Below are 18,277 nucleotides of genomic sequence, written 5' to 3'. Positions count from 1 at the left end.
ATTTGCCTCCACTGCCCCTCCAGGCTGTACAATCCAGCACCAACCATTTTCCGTGTAAAATAATTTGTCTTCCTTTGAATTTACTCTTAAATACACTCTCTGGTATGTTGCATTTCATCACTAGGAATAAAGATACCGGCTATCTACTCTGTCTATGCCTCTCAATCTTATAAACCTCTACCAGATATCTCCTAAACCTCTGCCACTCCAAAAGAAAACAACCCAAGATAATCCAAATTCTCCATATAGCACATGCTCTCGAATGCAAACAGCATTCTGCTAAACCTCTTCTGCACCACTTCCAAAGCCATGATATTCTTCCTATAATGGGGTGACCAAAACTACATGCAATACTCTAGTTGTGGTCTAACTACAAGGCTTTTGCCAATAACGGTGTACTATCCCAAACAGCAATTCCACATTTGGCCAGGTTAAACTCCATCTGCTATCTCTCCTCCCATATCTACATATCGCTGTATCCTCTGCCGGTCTTCTATGCTAACCACAACACCATGAGTTTTCATATCCTCTGCGAACTTACTAAGTTATCTCTCTCTCTCAATCACAGAGGTCCCAGTCACGATCCCTGCAAAACACAGCTAGACACAAAAGTCCAGTCAGCAGTCCCATCAACCACCACCCTCTGACTTCAATGGACAAGCCAATTGTGAATCCAAACATCCGATTCACTATGGATCCCATTCACTTTAATACTCCTGATGAGCCTGCCATGAGGATCCGTGTCAAATGATTTATTAAAATTCAGTAGGCAACATCCCCAGTTTTACATTCATCAATCTCCTTGAATATGTAATCAAGTTAATAAGAAACAACTTGCCCTCTGCAATGCTGTGTTGACTGTCTCTATTCAGGCCATGGTCTTCCAAATGCTCATAAACCCTATTCCTAAGAATCTTCTCCAGTAACTTACCTACCACTAACATGAGACTCGATTGTCCATAATTTCCAAAATTATCCCCATTTCCCTTTTTGAATACTGGAAAGGAGATCTAAGGAGTAAATTCCAGTCCTCAAAACCTAAATAGTTTTTTAATATCAACTCAAACTATAAAAACCAGTACTTACAGATAGGGTGGCACAGGCCAAAGATGTACCAATTGGTAGATTAATTGGTCGTTGTAAATTGTGGGATTGCGAGAAGGGCCTATTCTGTGCTCTATCTCAATAAATAATAAACAAATAAATATTGGCATGGACAGCACGTTGTCCTTCCATTTATGCAGTATGCAGCATGGGTGCTTATAGGTTGACTCCTCATAAATAAAATAATTGATGTCATTCAGAAACAATATTAAACATTTCATACCTGTATACATTTCCTAATACTCTCCATGTTAAACCTGCTCCAGGACTCTGTTAGGTGAAGTTAACTCATTATGGAGTTTTTGCAGTGCTACAATTGATTAGGAGGTATCATTCTACCAGATAATTTGTTTTGTACATGTGGACAGAAGCATTGAAAGGCACTACATAAAACTCAGCTACAGATGTTACCCTACAATGTGAGGTGTCTACCACTATTTTCTACTGTGTCATTCTCTCACAATATTAACTCTCCCTCTTCCAGACAGTGACTACAATTTTAGGGAGTGGCCCATTATACTACTGTGGGTTAGGCACTGAGGTGGTAGGCTCCTGGCCACAGTGCTGGATCAGGCTGAAGACTGGGGCTTTCCCTCTCCCAGCCCAGCTGTCAGAGAGAGCAGAGCAGTCACTTCCTGGCCATCGATGCAGAATGTTACCCCTCTCGCTTACTGAAGCTTAATGGCCAACAGCTGAGGAAAAACTGCAGCTGGTTTTCACTAAAAGCCGTAAGAGAACACCATTGTTAGCAAGAGTGACGTACTTTAAAGGGAAAAGTGTATAACCAGCTTGCCTAAAATGATCATCTCTTCATAATTTGTGTCATCACATTATTTAGATAGGGTTTTAGAAACACAGAAGCAATAGTAAATTGCACGCCTGCTTTACCTGACAACTGCACTTGGACTGACTCCCGCCTGAAATTGATTGGTGTATTAAATAAATCCAATTACAAAGCTATAGTCATCTTTTCTATTCATGCTGACTGGATTTATAGAACACTAACTCATTAACACAAACCCAGATGAAAGATGCATACTGATAAAAGAACAGGCAGTAGAGGTGGGCAGGTTTTGGCCATGTCCCTCTGTGATTCAATAATGTGACAAGTGGCAAGATTCAGCTGTCCAGAATGATCACACTTCGGTGATCTTCCAGAAGGCTGCTACCACCTGTGGAAGTGCTTTTGGCAAGAGGCAAAGGCTTTGTAGTCAGATAACTATTTCAGTGAAATGCAGTGGAGAAGTTATCTCCAAAGCCAGATGAGCATTTGTGTAGCACTATCCAGTACTTCTCAGAAACTCCTCACAGTACCATGCAGCAAATTACTTACAAATCCAGTCACTACTACACATGCAAAAAGCAGCAATCAGAGCAGAGAAGACTTAATAAGCAGTTAATCTGTTTTTGGCAATGCTATTGATGGAATTTAGCCAGTATGCCAATTGAGCACATTGCTCATCCACAAACAATGGCATTAAGTCAACATTTATGTAAAGTAGTGGATCAGGTCATTTGGTTTTTGTTTAACACCTGACATGAAGGACAGCGCCTCAAAGAGTTCAAATGAAGTACTGCAGAAAGACATACTCCAGACTGGCAATCTGACTCGAAGCTTAAAGTGCCACATCCATTCACTCAATTTACAGCTGAGTTTGTATCAGTCATAGATAAGCTGCCCATGTCAAACCATTTAAACTGCCTACTCCCATCGACCTGCACCAGGCCCACAGCCCTCCATTCCCCTACCATCAATGTACCTCTCCAAGCTTCTCTGAAATGTATCCCACTCACATTGATAATCATATCAATCTTGGACTGAATGTGATCTCCACTCATCTTAGATCATATTTTGTAATGTCCCGATTCAGTCTTGAAGATCACATCTGACTCGCAGTTAGCAGCCTTTTGGAGTTCGCCCAGGGTGGGTTGGAGAATTAAAGCTTTTAGTCAACTTTAAGCAGGCATAAGAAGGAAGAGTGAACTAGAAGGAATGGTGAAAGGGGAAGGAGATGTGCCTGGTGGTGGTATGGCCTAAAATGTGGTAGAAATTAAGGAAAGTAATCCAGAAAATGTGGGATTTAGAAGGTGAAAGGGAACCTAATCATTGCTGTGATGAGGGGCAAGATTAGAAATGTGAAGTGAAACAGCAAATGAAATGCCTGTTGACTAAGGTGGAGGGAAAACCATCATGGTAAACAAAAGCTCATACCCACTGGTGGGGAAAGTATCAAACATCAGAACAGATTTGATAGTGCAAGAGAAAATGGCTGAATGGAGCCCTCAAAGAAAGCAGGTAGGAGGAGGTGCAGGCGAGGTTAAACTCCCAGTCAAGATGACACTGAGCTACAATGTCATGGCTCAGACTTAGGTTTGTGGGGATGAATTTGGAAGCAGTTGGGGTTGTTAGAGGTCTGGGGCAGTAATTAAAGGGTCTGGGCAGGAGTTCGAGTCCTGATCAAAGTGTTCTCTGGCTGAACCCCAGAAGTCATGCGGCAGGTGCTCAGGAGACTAGCGATCCCCCATCCGGAGACTAGTCCTGGGTTTGAATTCTGTATGAGTGGCGTCCTGGGTACCAGTAAGAGTCACATGGGCCAGTGAACCCCAGGCCATTGGGATCAGAGGTCCAGAACTCAAGGCCTGAAGGTCAAACCTGGCAAAATCTTAAAGTGGAAGACCAAAGGTAGAGGCCTGATGGAGTCATGAAGACTGAGGTCACTGGGGTTGAAGGTAAGTGCGAGCCTGGAAGTCAAGGCCCGAAGGTCAAACCCATGATTAGGGTCCTCAGGTGAAGCCTGAAGTTGGAGGCCTTTAAGTCTGCTAGTCCTAGAATCTGAGAAGGACTAGAGGCCCGGAGATGGCCTGTCCTGGGTGGGAGGGAGGGGAAATGCGTTTGTTTTGCTGTTGTTGGTGAACTGCCAGAATCAGGTTTAATATCACCAGTATGTCATGAAATTTGCTGTCTTTGTGGCAGCAGCACAATGCAATACCTAACAATAGAGAAAAACGTGAATTAAGGTAAATACGTATATTTATATGTTAAATAGTTAAATTAAATAAATTGTGGAAAAATAAAAAATAGTAGTGGTCGTGTTCATGGGTTCAATGTTCAGTGAGAAATCGCATGTTCCTGAATCATTGAGCGTCTCCCCTCAGGTTCCAGTACCTCACTCCTTATTGTATCAATGAGAACAGGGCATGTCCTGGATACTGGAGTTCCTCAATGATGGATGCTGCCTTTTTGAGCCTTCATTCCTTCAAGATGTCCTGGATACTCTGGACGCTAGTGTCCAAGATGGAGCTGACCAAGTTTACAACTCTCTGCAGCTTACTGTGTGCAGTAGCTCCCCCCATCCAGACGATGATTCAGCCAGTTAGAATGCTCTCCACGGTACATCCGTAGAAGTTTGCATGTTTTTGGTGACCTACCAAATCTCCTCAAACTCGTAATGAAATATAGTCACCATTATGCCTTCTATGAAGCTGCATCAGTATGGTGTGCCCACATCCTTTGGCCTCAATTTACAGCTGACTATTCTATTCAAACCCCTACATGATTTGAACCCATATGGCCTCCCATAGCTGTGCCTTTGATTTACAAGAAGCGTGGGGAGACAAAGAAAAAGTTGTTCAATGTATGAACAAGTTCAGCTAAACCTGGGAGGGTGATCTTTCAGAAGAGACAGATTGGGTCTTTGTTCAAGGAAGAGATAAAGGGCCCCCAGGCCATTCTGCTACAGGATAAGAGGTGTAGAGGGACTGGACATTCACGGTAAAAATTAAGTCTATTGAGACTACCAAAATTGCGAATCAGCGAAGTGGCAGAGGGTATCAGAGATGTCACAGTGATCCAGTCAAGTGAAGAAAGAATAGAGCTATAGAGTCGCAGAGATCCATCACAACAATGGGCCTTTGATTCACTGAATATCTGCCACCCATTTACGCTAATTCTACATTAATCTTATTTGTTTTATTCTGTCCACATTTCCATCAACTGTTCTCTGATTCTGCCTCTCACCCACATACTGGCAGGAATTTACAGTGGCTAGTTAACCTACCAATCAGCCCGTCTTTTGGATGTGGGAGGAACCCACACAGGCAGAGGGAGAATTCCACCCATCACCTCCAAACTTCTTACTTCACCTCTGGTCTCACTGCTATCTTATTCTCTCCCCACCTTCTTATTCTGGCTTCTTTGCCCTTCCTTCCCAGTCTTTATGAAGGGTCTCGGCCAAAAACGCACATTTCCCTCCACTGATGCTCCCTGGCCTGTTGAGTTCCTCCAGCATTTTGTGTGTGTTGCTCTGGATTCCCAGCACCTGCAGAATCTCATGTATTATGATTAGTCCTTTGAATTCCTTTCTGTATCTGCACAGCGATTTAAGAGGTATATCTGCTTAAACTCCCAAATCCCTTTCTACAATCCCTTTTATCTCATAGTATAGAAACTATGTTGATTTATCACTTCTAGGAAAGATTAGATGGCCTTACAGCTGCAAAAATTTGATGCAGTTTTACCCATCCACAGAATCTCTACATTAAACTTATTTGCCTTTGCAACTTTTTGCTCCCATTGACATAACAGATTCCAATGCAATTTAATCTAACTGCTTGTTCATAATACAAAAATAGTATCAGATGATGAATAAGGGTTGGAGACATCTAAGTCCCATGAAATTGCAAAATAACTAAGAATATAGCTTCATAGACATTTTGAAATACTGGCGATAATTAAATTATCATTGTACAGTTGTGTTTAAATTTGAAACAGTAAATAGTCCAGTCTTGGTCATAATTTTTTTCTCCTAAAAAATGTGGGAATTCATATATACTTCAAAAACATTAATTGTCATAAATCTAGCCAGTTGCAACTTACAAGGGAAAGAAATCATTAATCAAAGTCAGCTCTTTGCAGATTCAGCTATATTATAAAAAGATGTAATTACAACAAGAAACAAAATCATTGCAATAAGCAACCTTCATAAGACTTCATTAAAATGGCTAATCAGATACGTAATTGATGTGCTAAACATTTTGGACAGTTTTTTTTTCATATGCAAAACTTTAACCCGGATGGTAAATTGATATCAAAATTATTTAATCTCATTCTTTTAGTTGAAATGTATTTGATGCCAATAATATGATAATTGACAGCTTTGATATTTTTATTTTAATCTGCAGATGCTGAGAGTATTAATGGCTCTGGGCCTGTGTTCATTGGAATTCAGAAGAATGAGGGGTGACCTAATTGAAACTTATTGAAAGGTGAAAGGTCTTGATTGAGTGGATGTAGAGAGGAGTGGGGAGTCTTAACACGAGAGGACACAGCCTCAGAACAGAGGGGCGTCCTTTTAGAACGGAGATGACGAGGAACTTCTTTAGCCAAAGAGTGGTGAATCTGTTCAATTCATTGCCACAGGCAGCTGTGGAGGCCAATTCTTTATGTACACTTAAGGCAGAGGTTGATAGATTCTTGATTGGTCAGGGCATGAAGGGATACGGGGAGGAAGGCAGGAGATTGGGGCTGAGAGAGAAAATGATGAAATGGAGCAGACTCAATAGGCCAAATGGCCTAATTTTGCTCCCTTGTCTTATTATAATAGTTCAGGTGTTAATTTTGTTTCTCTTCTACAGATGGTGCCTGACCCTGAGAGTTTGCAGCATTGTTTGTTTCTGAGGTGGTTTTACCTGGACCATAGAAGACGAAAAGGCAAAGGGAGAAGCCAGCTGGCTCTTTGTGCTATTCTGAGACATTGGGCATAACTGAGAGCACAAAGGCTGGTAGGTGGAAGAAGCTTTTGAAGACAGTGAATCATGCAGTAAAATAGAACAAAGCTCCAGAGTGCTGAGCGGAATGACTGCAGGCATTTGACTGCTGAAGAAAGGTAAAGATAGATTAGTGAAATGGAAGGGAACACTTGCCCATCTGTTCAAACAAAAGGCAGATGCAGAGGCCAGAGGATAGAAATTAGGATGAAAATTTTAAAGGGAAAAAAGCAGAACCATGAACACGAATGAGAGAAATGGCAAGACAGCAATAGGACATGGCCTCTGAATTAGTTGGGAGTTTATGAAGATTCAAGTTCATTTCCCCAAAGATACAAATATCAGTATAGAGAAGGGATGTGCAGCTCAGAACATTGAAAGCCGGCACAGTGCTCAAAGGCTGCCTGCTTTTTTTTGTAAGCTGCAACTTGTGATCATGAGAACTTCAGACATACCACATCAAGCAGGACAAAAGTTTAAAGGTTAAAAAGGGGATTAAAAAGCAAGATATCAGCACATTTCGCTCTGACAAAGGCAATTTGTCAGCCACGTGATATACAAAAAGACATTGCATTTTTGTCAGCCACGTGATATACAAAAAGACATTGCATTTTTTTTCTTAACAAAACTTTCTGGTCATTCACCATACCCTCTTTTATTTAAGTGCAAAGCACAACTCTTTATTCTAAATCAAACTGATCTGCTGCAGCTCAATAGTTGAGTCACCAGTGAGCGTTAAAAACTTTCCAGCAGGTTTATGCCAGTTTGGGGACCTTGAACAGTGAGTTGTACCTTCTGACGTTGTTGGCACTTTGCCCTCTACTAGTTTGAAAAATACTTGTAAAAACTATCAAGATCCAGTGAAACTTTGCCAAGTTTTCTAATTAGGAAAAAACACTCAAAGAAACAGTAGACTACAAAAGAGATGGTTAGGAAAATAATCAAGAGAGAAAAATACTTACATTTCTCACACAGTCGCCCAATAGCTGTAAAACAAAAAGAAAGTCAAGTTAGATTAAAATTGTCAGAGGGTGGCAAATCTGTGGAATTCGTTGCCATAGGCAAATATGAAGGTCAGGTCATTGGGAGTATTCAGTGAAAGTTAATAGATTCTTGATAAACAAGGGAAAGAAAGGTTATGGGGAGAAGGCAGGAGAATGGGGTGGAGAGGAAAATGGATCGGCCATGATGAAATGGCGGAGCAGACTCAATGGGCACATGGTCTAATTCTACCCCTATGTTTTATGGTTATTTCCTAAAAAAAGATGATCCTAATGAGATCACTGGCTCTCTACTCAGCTTTGGAGGACCTTGACAACAGGCTGCTGTTTATCGATTAAAGCAGAGCATTCAACACCAGTATTCCCTCAATGCTAATCAACAAGCTTCAAAGCTGAGCCTCTGTACCTCCCTCGGTTTTCCTATTTCCTTATCAGAAGACCAGTTGGTGCAGATCGTTAAAAACATCACCTCCTAAAGACTGTGTTTGTACTTCACTAAATTCTCTTTTGCCTAACAAAATTCCTCAGTTACCCTGCTCAGCTGGCATGATGACAACAGAACTGCCACTGCTAAGAATCCTTTCTGATGCCTGACAAAGGGAAGCTCCTGTCACTGGATATTTGCAGGGTGTTTTCTATATGGTTAGCCTGTTACATTTCAGCTGACTGCAAAATCTGTGCGATTATCTGACATTTCAGAATGTATGGGTAATTTGGAACAGGATGGTCCATGGGGATGTAAAGGAACTGAAAAGTGAATTTTAGTTTAATAAACAAGCTCGAATGAAATTGGTAGTGCCTGGAAAATCAGCTGAGTCCTTGACAAAACTGACATGAAGCTACTGACACTGAACATCACCAGAAATGGACGACCTTCATTGCGGCCCTGAGTGCTAGTGGCCTAACAGGCAGTAAGTACACTGGTTCAAATAGTGTTGCGGATAATTATCATCGTCATCATTCTCTTCACCGTTACGACAAACATTCATTCATATCACATCCCTTCATGAGAAATAGACGCCATGACTATCCAACCTTTTGAGTTGCTCTGCTTTTCAGTACGATCATGGCCTTCTTCCCAGTTCTGGTTCTAGATCTAATTCCCTGGATCCCCAAATTGCCTTACTGTCCAGAAATTTATCCATCTGATTTGAATGAACTCATTGACTCAATTCCAAAGATTCACCAATCTGAAATGTTCCTAATCTTGGTGCTAAGTGACCTACTCTTTATTCTCTAATTATGCTCCCCGGTCTTAAGGCTCCAGCACCAAGGAAACATCCTCCCTGCATTTAACCTGTCAACTCCTTTAAGAATTTTCTGTATTTCAATGAGGTGTTTTCACCTCTTCTAACCTCTAGAGAATACAGTGTCAGGCTACTCGATCTCTCCTTACACAGCAAAGTTATCATCCTTGTAACCACTCATAAATTTTTGCAGTATTTTCTCAATGGCAAGGTCATTCAATCTTGGGTAAACTTTACACAAGTGTTCCACATGCATTCTCACCAAGGCCATTTATTGCTGCAATCAATGCTAGCATAACATTTACCCTTCCAATTGTTGGCAGTCAGTGACTTGTATACAAGCATAACTAGATCTCTTTGAATATCAACACGACCCAATTTTCCATAATTTAACAAATACTCCTTTTTGCTGCCGTGTGCACCAAGGCTGATGACCTTACATTTTCCATAGTATAATTTATCTGCTGTAATTTCAACCACTGAGTATGCCTCTCTCCCCTTTGAAGCCTCTTCATTCTTCTCCGTACTCACATCCTGTTTCGCACCATTAGCAAACTTGGAACTATGACATTTGGTTTCTCAAATTGCTGAAATGGATAAAGACAAAGACCCAACAAGCCTGATGCCAACTTGACACAACCTATCAATTGGAGATTGGTCCATTCTTCGGTGTCTGTCTCATAAACAATTTTCAATCCATGCTAGCACATTAAAATCAATTCCATGTGTTCTAATCTTCTTGACTAAACACCTGGGTAGATCCTCCGTATTTTCTGGCTAGGATATCTCTCCAATCCACACACTACTCCTTCAGCGTCAAGAGGACGTGATCATAATCGTAAGGAAACGTTGGAGGTGGATTGGGCACATGATAAGAATAGAAGCCAACTCTATCAAGATAGCGCTTTACAGGACCTCTGAAGGGTGGAAGAAACACGGAAGACCAAAGGCAACTTAGCGCTGTACTGTAGAAGCAGAAATGAGGATCCTGAACCACAATAGAGAAGATGGCCAAAGACAGACAGAGATAGGGGACCTTCTGCCCGCATCTCTGCCCAAAGTGCCAGTGGTGCAACAGGCAATAAGTTAGTAAGTAAACTCCTGTGTGGGAGCTTTTTGAAAATTATTGCCTCAATTTCAGACCATGGCAACTGCATATGCCACTTTGACAGTATTATGCAATTAGCCTCAATGCCTGAAGCTGGGAATAGATCTGAACTTTGAATTTTTGATCGATACAACATACAATGATAAATCATAGGATTAGTTACTTTAGGGATCATGAAAATTCATTCAATACTTCTAGCTTACTGTCTTTCAGACAAATCAAAACCAGAATGGACATCAAATCATTTCCTACCTTGTTCCATGCTTGGAGCTAAATAAAAAATATTAAATCTAAAACTGGAAAGCCCAATTACTCTTGTATTTGCATCTTCGTGTGTGTGTGTGTGTGTGTGTGTGGAATTTTTTTGATTTCTGCTTTATGATGTGTGCAGACATGGTTGGACAGATTGCTAGCATCATTCATTTATTGACAAAAATGTTTAAAAGATAAAGGTCAAGAAGAGACTCTGGAAATAGATTTGTAAAGTTTAAAAAGGTACATTCATTTTCCAGGATCTAGGCATAATGGCCAAGGTCAGGATATTTTGTCCATTATTAATTTCACATGCAAAGGTGGCCGTAAGTCATCTTCCAGAATTCCTTTGGTGAAGGTATTTCAACAGTTTAATTTGGTAGCGTGGTTCAGGAATTGAGCCAAGCTACAAAGGAACCACCAACTTATTTTCAAATTGGATGGGAACCCAAGGTAGTGGTATTTCCACATTCTTTTTCCTCCTTGATAGTAGAGGTCAGGGGCTTGGGAGATGCTGTCATAAAACTCTGGGTGATAGATGCACTGCATTTTGGAGATGTTACACACTGCACAGGGAGGCGGGGAGGAGATATATCTCTATCAAAGGAGGTGTAAGATGATCCTTCCCTCCGCTAGCTGGCAGGTCAGCTTTGGGCAAGGTGTAGCACCTGCTTCACCTCACCCCCACTCCCCTTCACATCAGGGTCACATGAAGCCAAGGGAGCAGGTGGTGGATGGTCATATGAGCAGCTGATGCAGATCACAAGTCCCCTTTGAGGGGCGGGGGGGTTGGAACTCAGCAATTTTTCATGCTATTGCGCTAAGCTTTAGTAAGTAGATGCTTTCTTGTTGGAGACTGCTATTGCCTGACACTTACATGATTTGAAATGTTAAACGCTTATGTTTATTTGAATGTCATCAAAGTCTTATTGCACTTAGAATATTCATATTCTATTGCACTTATGAATGGAACTGGTACTCAGCAAACATCCCCTTGTGATTTTGTAAATGAAAGGGCTGTAGATCACCGGGCCTAAGGCACTGTCTTGATGGACTCCTACACTGACCTCTTGGCAGTGGGATGAATGCCCTCTTGACAACCACAACCATCTTCCTTGTGGGAAGTACGACTCGAGCAACTAAAGGCTGATTTATACCTGTGCGTACGGGCTACGCTGCAGCCTACGCCATAACTCTGATTTTCACGTCTGCGTCACTCTACACCATAGCGAGCATGCGTTGATGTGTGCCAGAACGCTAGCTGGCGGTGGGGTTTCTGTGCCACCGTGTTGAGTTTCTTCGTGAGAGACGTGGACGAGGAGATGCATTTCAAACATTTTCGCATGTCGGCAGGTAGATTTGACGATTTGGTTCATCTATTTCGCATCTGTGTACAGACATGGCGGAGAGGCAGCAACCAGAAATGCTTAGGAGGAAATGCGATGCTACCAAGCGGACCGATCACAGTTGTTGCGGTCTGCGTCACCATGACGCGCGAGTAACTTTTCTGGAGAGGTGCACATCACCCTACAGCGTAGGGTACGGAGTAGGTACGGTGTAGGGTATGTGTTGCCTACGGCGTCGATGTGACACACAAGTATAAATCAGCCTTAATGCTTGCCATGGTACTCATTCAGTGGTTTTACCAGGACACCTCGGCGCTAAATGCTTTGGTGTCAACTCCCATCTCACCTCTGAAATCCAAATCTGCAATGAGGTCTGGGGAGGAGAGGTCCTGGCAAAGCACAGACCATGCATTAGTGCGCTAAACACAAAATGCTGGAGGGTACTCAGGTCAGGCAATGTCCATGGAGGGAAATGGAGTCAACGTTTCTGGTCGAGAACCTTACTTGGACTGTCCATTTCCCAGATGAAGAGTCTCAACTTGAAACAATGACTGTGCTTTTCCCTTCATAAATGCAGCCCGACCTGCCAAGTTCCTCCGGTGTTCTGTGTATTGCTCCAGATTCCAACATCTGGAGGTCCGTGTGTCTCCGAGGCATTGGTGAGCAAGTGCTACTTCATAGTAACGTCATTGCATCGTTGATAATCGACAGCAGTTTTCAATAATGATGGGCCAGTGCTGTAACTGTATTGGAATAGCTTGTCTGAATTTGCAACAGGCTCTGCAGCACAGAAGAGATGTTGTTTCAATCAATAACCAGAGATGCAACATAATAGGTTTAGCAGTCGTTTATGTGTATGTTATTTCTTGATCAGATTCTGTTGCTATTTATTTTTTTCTCTCAACGTTCCTTTGTCTTAAGCCATATTTTAAATTCCTCCCAGTGGCCAAACATTCTAATTTCCATTTCCGTTCCGACGTGTCGGTCCACGGCCTTCACTTGTGCCGAGACGAGGCCACTGTCGGGGTGGGGGAGCGACACCTTGTATTCCATCTGGGTAGCCTCCAACCTGATGGCACAAACATCCATTTCCCCTTCCACTAAACAAATCCACCTTCCCCTATTCCCCACTCTGACCTTTTACTTCCCCCCTCACCCCACCCCCCAGGTTCCCTCCTCCTTCCCTTTCTCCAATGGTCCACTCTGCTCTCCTATCAAATTCCTTCTCCAGCCCCTGACCTTTCCCACCCACCTGGCTTCACCTATCGCCTTCGTTAGTCCTACTTCCCCTCGCCCCCCCCTTTGTATTCAAGATTCAAATACACTTATTATCAAAGAATGCATGAATTATACAACCTTGAAGTTTACTTGCTCACAGGTGGTCACAAAGCAAAAAACCTGAAAGAACCTAATTAAAGAAAAAAAATAAAAATAAAAAGACCAACTCTTGATGCGCAAGAGAAAGGAAAAAAGTATAAACCACGCAAACGAATGAACAACAGCATTCCGATCCACAATTGAGTCCTCAGATCCAAGGCCCAGATTAGGCCCAAAACTCACTTATCATGTTAGCAGGCATGGAGCACATCAGCCAGGGCAGTCTTCAAAGCCTCAGCACCATGGAGACGAGCAGCCTGGAGAACGAGTGAAATCAGCTCTTGTCTCCAATCTGGACCAGTGCTTAAACAGCGGATTGTACCTCGCATGAGGACAGACACTGCTGCTGTGAAAGGCTCCAGGCCCAAACCACGCCACCCTCATAAGAACACAAGAAATAGGAACAGGAGTCGGCCATATGGCCCATTGAGCCTGCTCCACCATTCGATAAGATCATGGCTATTCTCCACCTACCCGTAACCCTTAATTCCCCTACTATGCAAATAACTATCCAACTTTGTCTTATTTACTGAGATAACCACTGCTTCATTGGACAGAGAATTTCACAGATTCCCCACAAAAAAGTAACTACATAAGCCCTTTAAATCAGCCTGGTGCCCAGAGCAATACAACCTCACACCAGGGCCAGTTGAACGAGCATCAGAACTGAACAGTCTGGCATCCATCCCCCTTCCTTCCCAGTGCTGAGGAAATGAATGAGGGCCTCGGCCTGAAATATTGACCATATATTCACTCATCTATTCCTCTCCATAAAAGCTGCCCGACCTACTGAGTTCCTCCAGCATTTTGTGTGCGATATTTTGAAATATTTTTACTTTATAGAATGACTGCCATTGGGACATAAGAGATCATTCTGCCAATTATGTCAGTGCCATCTCTGGGATTTCAGAATCACTTTGAGATCTCCACTTCATTTTCTTTCTCTCATATGTTCATCAACTCCCTACTGACTTTATCATCCACCTACATTACAGCCAATTCACAGCAGTCAATTAACCAGCTAATCTGCATGATTTTGAGATGGGAGAAACGTATAGCCCCTGCGGGGTACCTACATGCTCATAAGAACATGCAAACTCCAGTTCATCACAAACTGATAGATGAACCAATCCTCACAGAGGGATCAGAAGTGGAGAGAGTGAGCAACTTCAAGTTCCTGGGTGTCAGGATCTCTTGAGGATCTAAACTGGTCCCAACATATCAATGCAGTTATAAAGAAGGCAAGACAGCAGCTATATTTCATTAAGGGTTTGGGATTTGGTTTGTCAACTGAAACACTTGACAACTCCTGCAGAGGTATTGCAGAGAGCATTCTGATAAACCACATCACTGACTGGTTTTGGGAGGAGGGGCGAGACTGCACAGAATCAGAAGCAGCTGCAGAAAGTTGTAAAACTAGTCAGCTCCATCATGGGCACTAGCGTCTGTAGTATCCGAGATAGCTTCAAGGAGTGGTGCCTCAGAAAGGCAGTATTTATCATTAAGGACTCCCATCACCCAGGACATGCCCTCTTCCCATTGTTACCGTCAGGTTGGAGGTACAGAAGCCTGAAGGCACACACTCAGAGATTCAGGAACAGCTTCTTCCCCTCTGCCATCCGATTCCTAAATGGACATTGAATCCATAAACACTATCTCACTTTTATTAATTGTGTTGCACTACTTTTAATTTAACTATTTAAAGTACATATATAGTTACTGTAATTGATTTACTTATTGCTTTCCCTATATTATCATGTATTGAATAGTACTGTTGCTGCTAAGTTAACAAATTTCACGACCAATGCCGGTGATATTAAACCAGACCTGATCTCACAGCGGCAGCACATGAGGTCGGGGTTGAATCTGGGTTACTGGGGCTTCCACCGGCTGTATCTCTAGTAAAGTGCAGGCAGTGGACGGGGAACCAACCGGACCAGACGGCGGGACTGTCCCCGACCCCACGTGCGCCGAGTCTGCTCCTCCAAGCCGCTCCCCAACTCCAAATACGACCCCTCAGAAACTCAGGGAGGGATCTCGTCAGCAGTGCCGTCCGCTAACTCACCCACGCCGGCCTGTTTCCGACAGAAAATCAAGTCCGGGTGATGCTTCGCCATCGCGATTCCAACCGCCACTCGCCGCCGGAAGCACCCTCCGTCCTCTGTACTTTGACCTCTACTCTTACAATTTGTAAAAAAGAAAATCAGAACAGAGGAGATAAATTTAGAGTAAACCAATTTCCAAAAATAAAGTGATCACAGAAAGTGATTTTTTAACAGAAATACGCGCTCCTAAACATATATCACTTACGGTGGAAGGACCTATTGTTGTAAAGTTTTAAATAAATTTCAACTGCGGCAACGCGTCTCATTCGATGCTTCACCTAGACTTTGTTTCAAACAATTAATTGAATAGTGTTTTTTTAATTTAGTTTTCTTTGGGAAGATTCCGCGATTATAAAGTCATATTTCTGATTTAGCGGCTAGGACCTGGGAGGGGTATTAAAGACGTCTCTGTGACGTCATATCCATGCGGCATCTTTGTCAGTGAACAAAATGGCGACGTACATCCTGACCGCTGGCAGGCTACAGGTAACGAGCGCGGTCGAACGGCGATCGGAAAAGGCTAGGGGTAGTTGCATGGCTGGGTGGGGGAATCATCTCACCAGTACTACTGCTCAGCTGACGTGCAAAGCCTTCCGCCACCATCTCCCGCTGACCTTTTACCACAGCGGCGGCGGTACCGGGTTACCAGTTCCTCCAACAGCCCAGATTGGAGCTGCTGGATTTCCATGGCAACAGTTCACTGGCCCGAACTCCTGCTTCGGGATTTCGGTAATTGATGAGGATTACAATTGCCAAAAGACATAAAAAAACGTGGGAAACGCCGGATTTTATTTTGCTCATAGGAGCCAAGGTGACAGCAAGGTTACACCAGAGCAGTTCTACTCTGGTGAAGACCGCCTAATGTACAGCCTCCAATTAGTAACCACAGCACCTGGTTATCAATTGTACTTGCGGCTTGAGGAGACAATTTCACTCCGGCATTTCGAAAAAGTAACGAAGTAATGGAAGCAATAAGATTACGAGTTTATATTATATGTTTATATGTTATTATATGTTTAGCTGCAAAACTGTCAACGCTTGACTATTACGTGAAAGCCCTTAACCTGTTTTCATTATAAACTGGAGAGCGTCGTGGCTCAACCCAGCATTTAATGTTGCCCTTGAGAAGGTGAACCACCTTAACCCGCTGCAATGCTTTTGATAAAAGTCTCCCTGTTTGCTATTTGGGATAGAAAATGTAGCACTGATGATACGTTTCAAAATCAGCCTGGTGAGTGACACGTAGGGGCTTTGCAGAAAATGGTATTCCCATGCACTTTTGCCCGTCCCTGTGAGAAAGGTCACGGGTATTGCAAACCTCGTACAGGATTCCCTACGGATTAGCTGGCAGGTTGAGCTGGTGGTGAGGAAGGCAAATGCAATGTTGGTATTGATTTTGAGAGGACTGGAATATAAAAGCAAGAAAGGAATGCTGAGGTTTTACAGGTGAGACCGCACTTGGAGTGTTGTGAGCGGTTTTGGGACCCTAAGAAAGGACGTGCTGACTTTAGAGAGGGTCCAGAGGAGGTTCACGAGAATGATTCTGGGGATGAATGTGTTAACATTTGAGGAGCGTTTGGTGGCTCTGGGCCTGTACCTACTTGGCATTTAGCAGAACGGGGGTGGGGGGGGGGTCTCTTTGAAACCTATCGAATATTGAAAGGCCTAGGTAGAGTAGATGTAGAGAGGATGTTTCCTGTAGTAGGGGAGTCTAGGACCAGAAGGCACAGCCTCGGAATCGAGGGCCTTCCATTTACAACAGGGATGAGGAATATCTTTAGCCAGAGGAATTTGTTGCCCCAGGTGGCTGCGGAGGCCAAATCATGCTGTAGGTGATAATGGTGACCCTGATTGTTCTTGGCAAATTTTTCTGCGGAAGTATTTTGCCATCGCCTTCTGCTGGGCAATGTCTTTACTAGACGGGTGACCTCTAGCCATTATCAATGCTCTCCAGAGATTACCTGCCTGGTGTCAGTGGTTGCATTAACAGACTTCTGATATGGACCGGCTGCTCATATGACCATCCGGCACCTGCTCCCATGGTTTCACGTGACCATGATCTGGGGGTCCAAGCAGGTGCTACATCTTGCCGAAGGGTGACCTGCAGGCTAGCGGTGGGAAGGAGCAGATTACAATCCTTTAGTAGAGACGCGTCTCCACCCAGCCAGGTCCTTGGCAGTGGTTATATCAGGCAGTGGTTGGTAGGTTCTTGGTTAGTCATGGTTACAGAGAGAAGGCAGGAGAATGAGGCTGAGAGGGAAATGGATCAACCATGAGCTGACTCTATGTTCCAAATGGCCTACGTCTTATGCCAGATTTCGGCAAGTTAGTGTTTTGAGCCATAATGTGCCTGTGCTTTCGGGACTGACTCTAGGGTAATTGGTGGAGTGGTTTATTGTTGATGCTTCCCGAAGCCACACTTACCCAGATTGCCATTTAGTTTTCCTCCTATTAACAGATTCACATGCTGGAAAGGCTTTGTGCATCATTAAATGATTGAGTCATTGTAGATCCATCTGTGACCTTTTCTTACAGCCAAGTGTTTTCTTTACTGATTAAGTCACTAATTATTCTTGTAACCCCCTGAGTCGCCTCAGGCTCGCTCAGCTCGTTCTCGTCTAGGGGGAGCAGCCTTCGGCCCCGCCAAACTGGGTAATCAGCTGGTGTGGATGCTGTGTGATGTCCCTGCCTCGCCCAAAAACAGACAGTACACCATAAGCGATTAAATGAGTACAATTTATAAAGATTACTATAACTAAGTGATTAATAACGATACAGTATATATGAAGAGAAAATTAAAGAAAAGGCGCCAAACTTATCAAAGTCCAAACCACTTCGTGCACAACCGTTGGAGCTCAATTACTGAAGTCTTCTGGCCACCATTCGATCCCCTCCGAACTCCTCGACTCTCCAAACAGCTCAGGACCCTCCGAGTGGTCAACCAAGCACATCTAGCTTCATCCCCCCCCCC

The 18,277-nt window shown here is 43.3% G+C and overlaps 2 protein-coding genes across 2 annotated transcripts in view; one reads left to right on the top strand and one right to left on the bottom strand.

The window, feature by feature from the left end:
* The window catches only part of phf5a (PHD finger protein 5A), a 39,400-nt gene extending 23,414 nt beyond the window's left edge, over positions 1-15,986 (bottom strand). The window contains exons 1-3 of the mRNA XM_059953722.1: positions 15,867-15,986; positions 15,267-15,376; positions 7,833-7,856 (exon numbers count right to left, since the gene is read on the bottom strand). Coding sequence (XP_059809705.1) covers positions 7,833-7,856; positions 15,267-15,318 — 76 coding nt within the window. The 5' untranslated portion in view covers positions 15,319-15,376; positions 15,867-15,986. The remainder of the gene's footprint in view (positions 1-7,832; positions 7,857-15,266; positions 15,377-15,866) is intronic.
* The window catches only part of aco2 (aconitase 2, mitochondrial), a 70,759-nt gene continuing 68,185 nt past the window's right edge, over positions 15,704-18,277 (top strand). The window contains exon 1 of the mRNA XM_059953719.1: positions 15,704-15,792. Within this exon, the coding sequence (XP_059809702.1) occupies positions 15,757-15,792 (36 nt within the window). The 5' untranslated portion in view covers positions 15,704-15,756. The remainder of the gene's footprint in view (positions 15,793-18,277) is intronic.

This window comes from Hypanus sabinus, chromosome 29, assembly GCF_030144855.1.
Source record: "Hypanus sabinus isolate sHypSab1 chromosome 29, sHypSab1.hap1, whole genome shotgun sequence".
NCBI lineage: Eukaryota > Metazoa > Chordata > Chondrichthyes > Myliobatiformes > Dasyatidae > Hypanus > Hypanus sabinus.
Note: the sequence above shows the minus strand (reverse complement) of the source record. Positions and strands in the feature narration are given on the sequence as shown.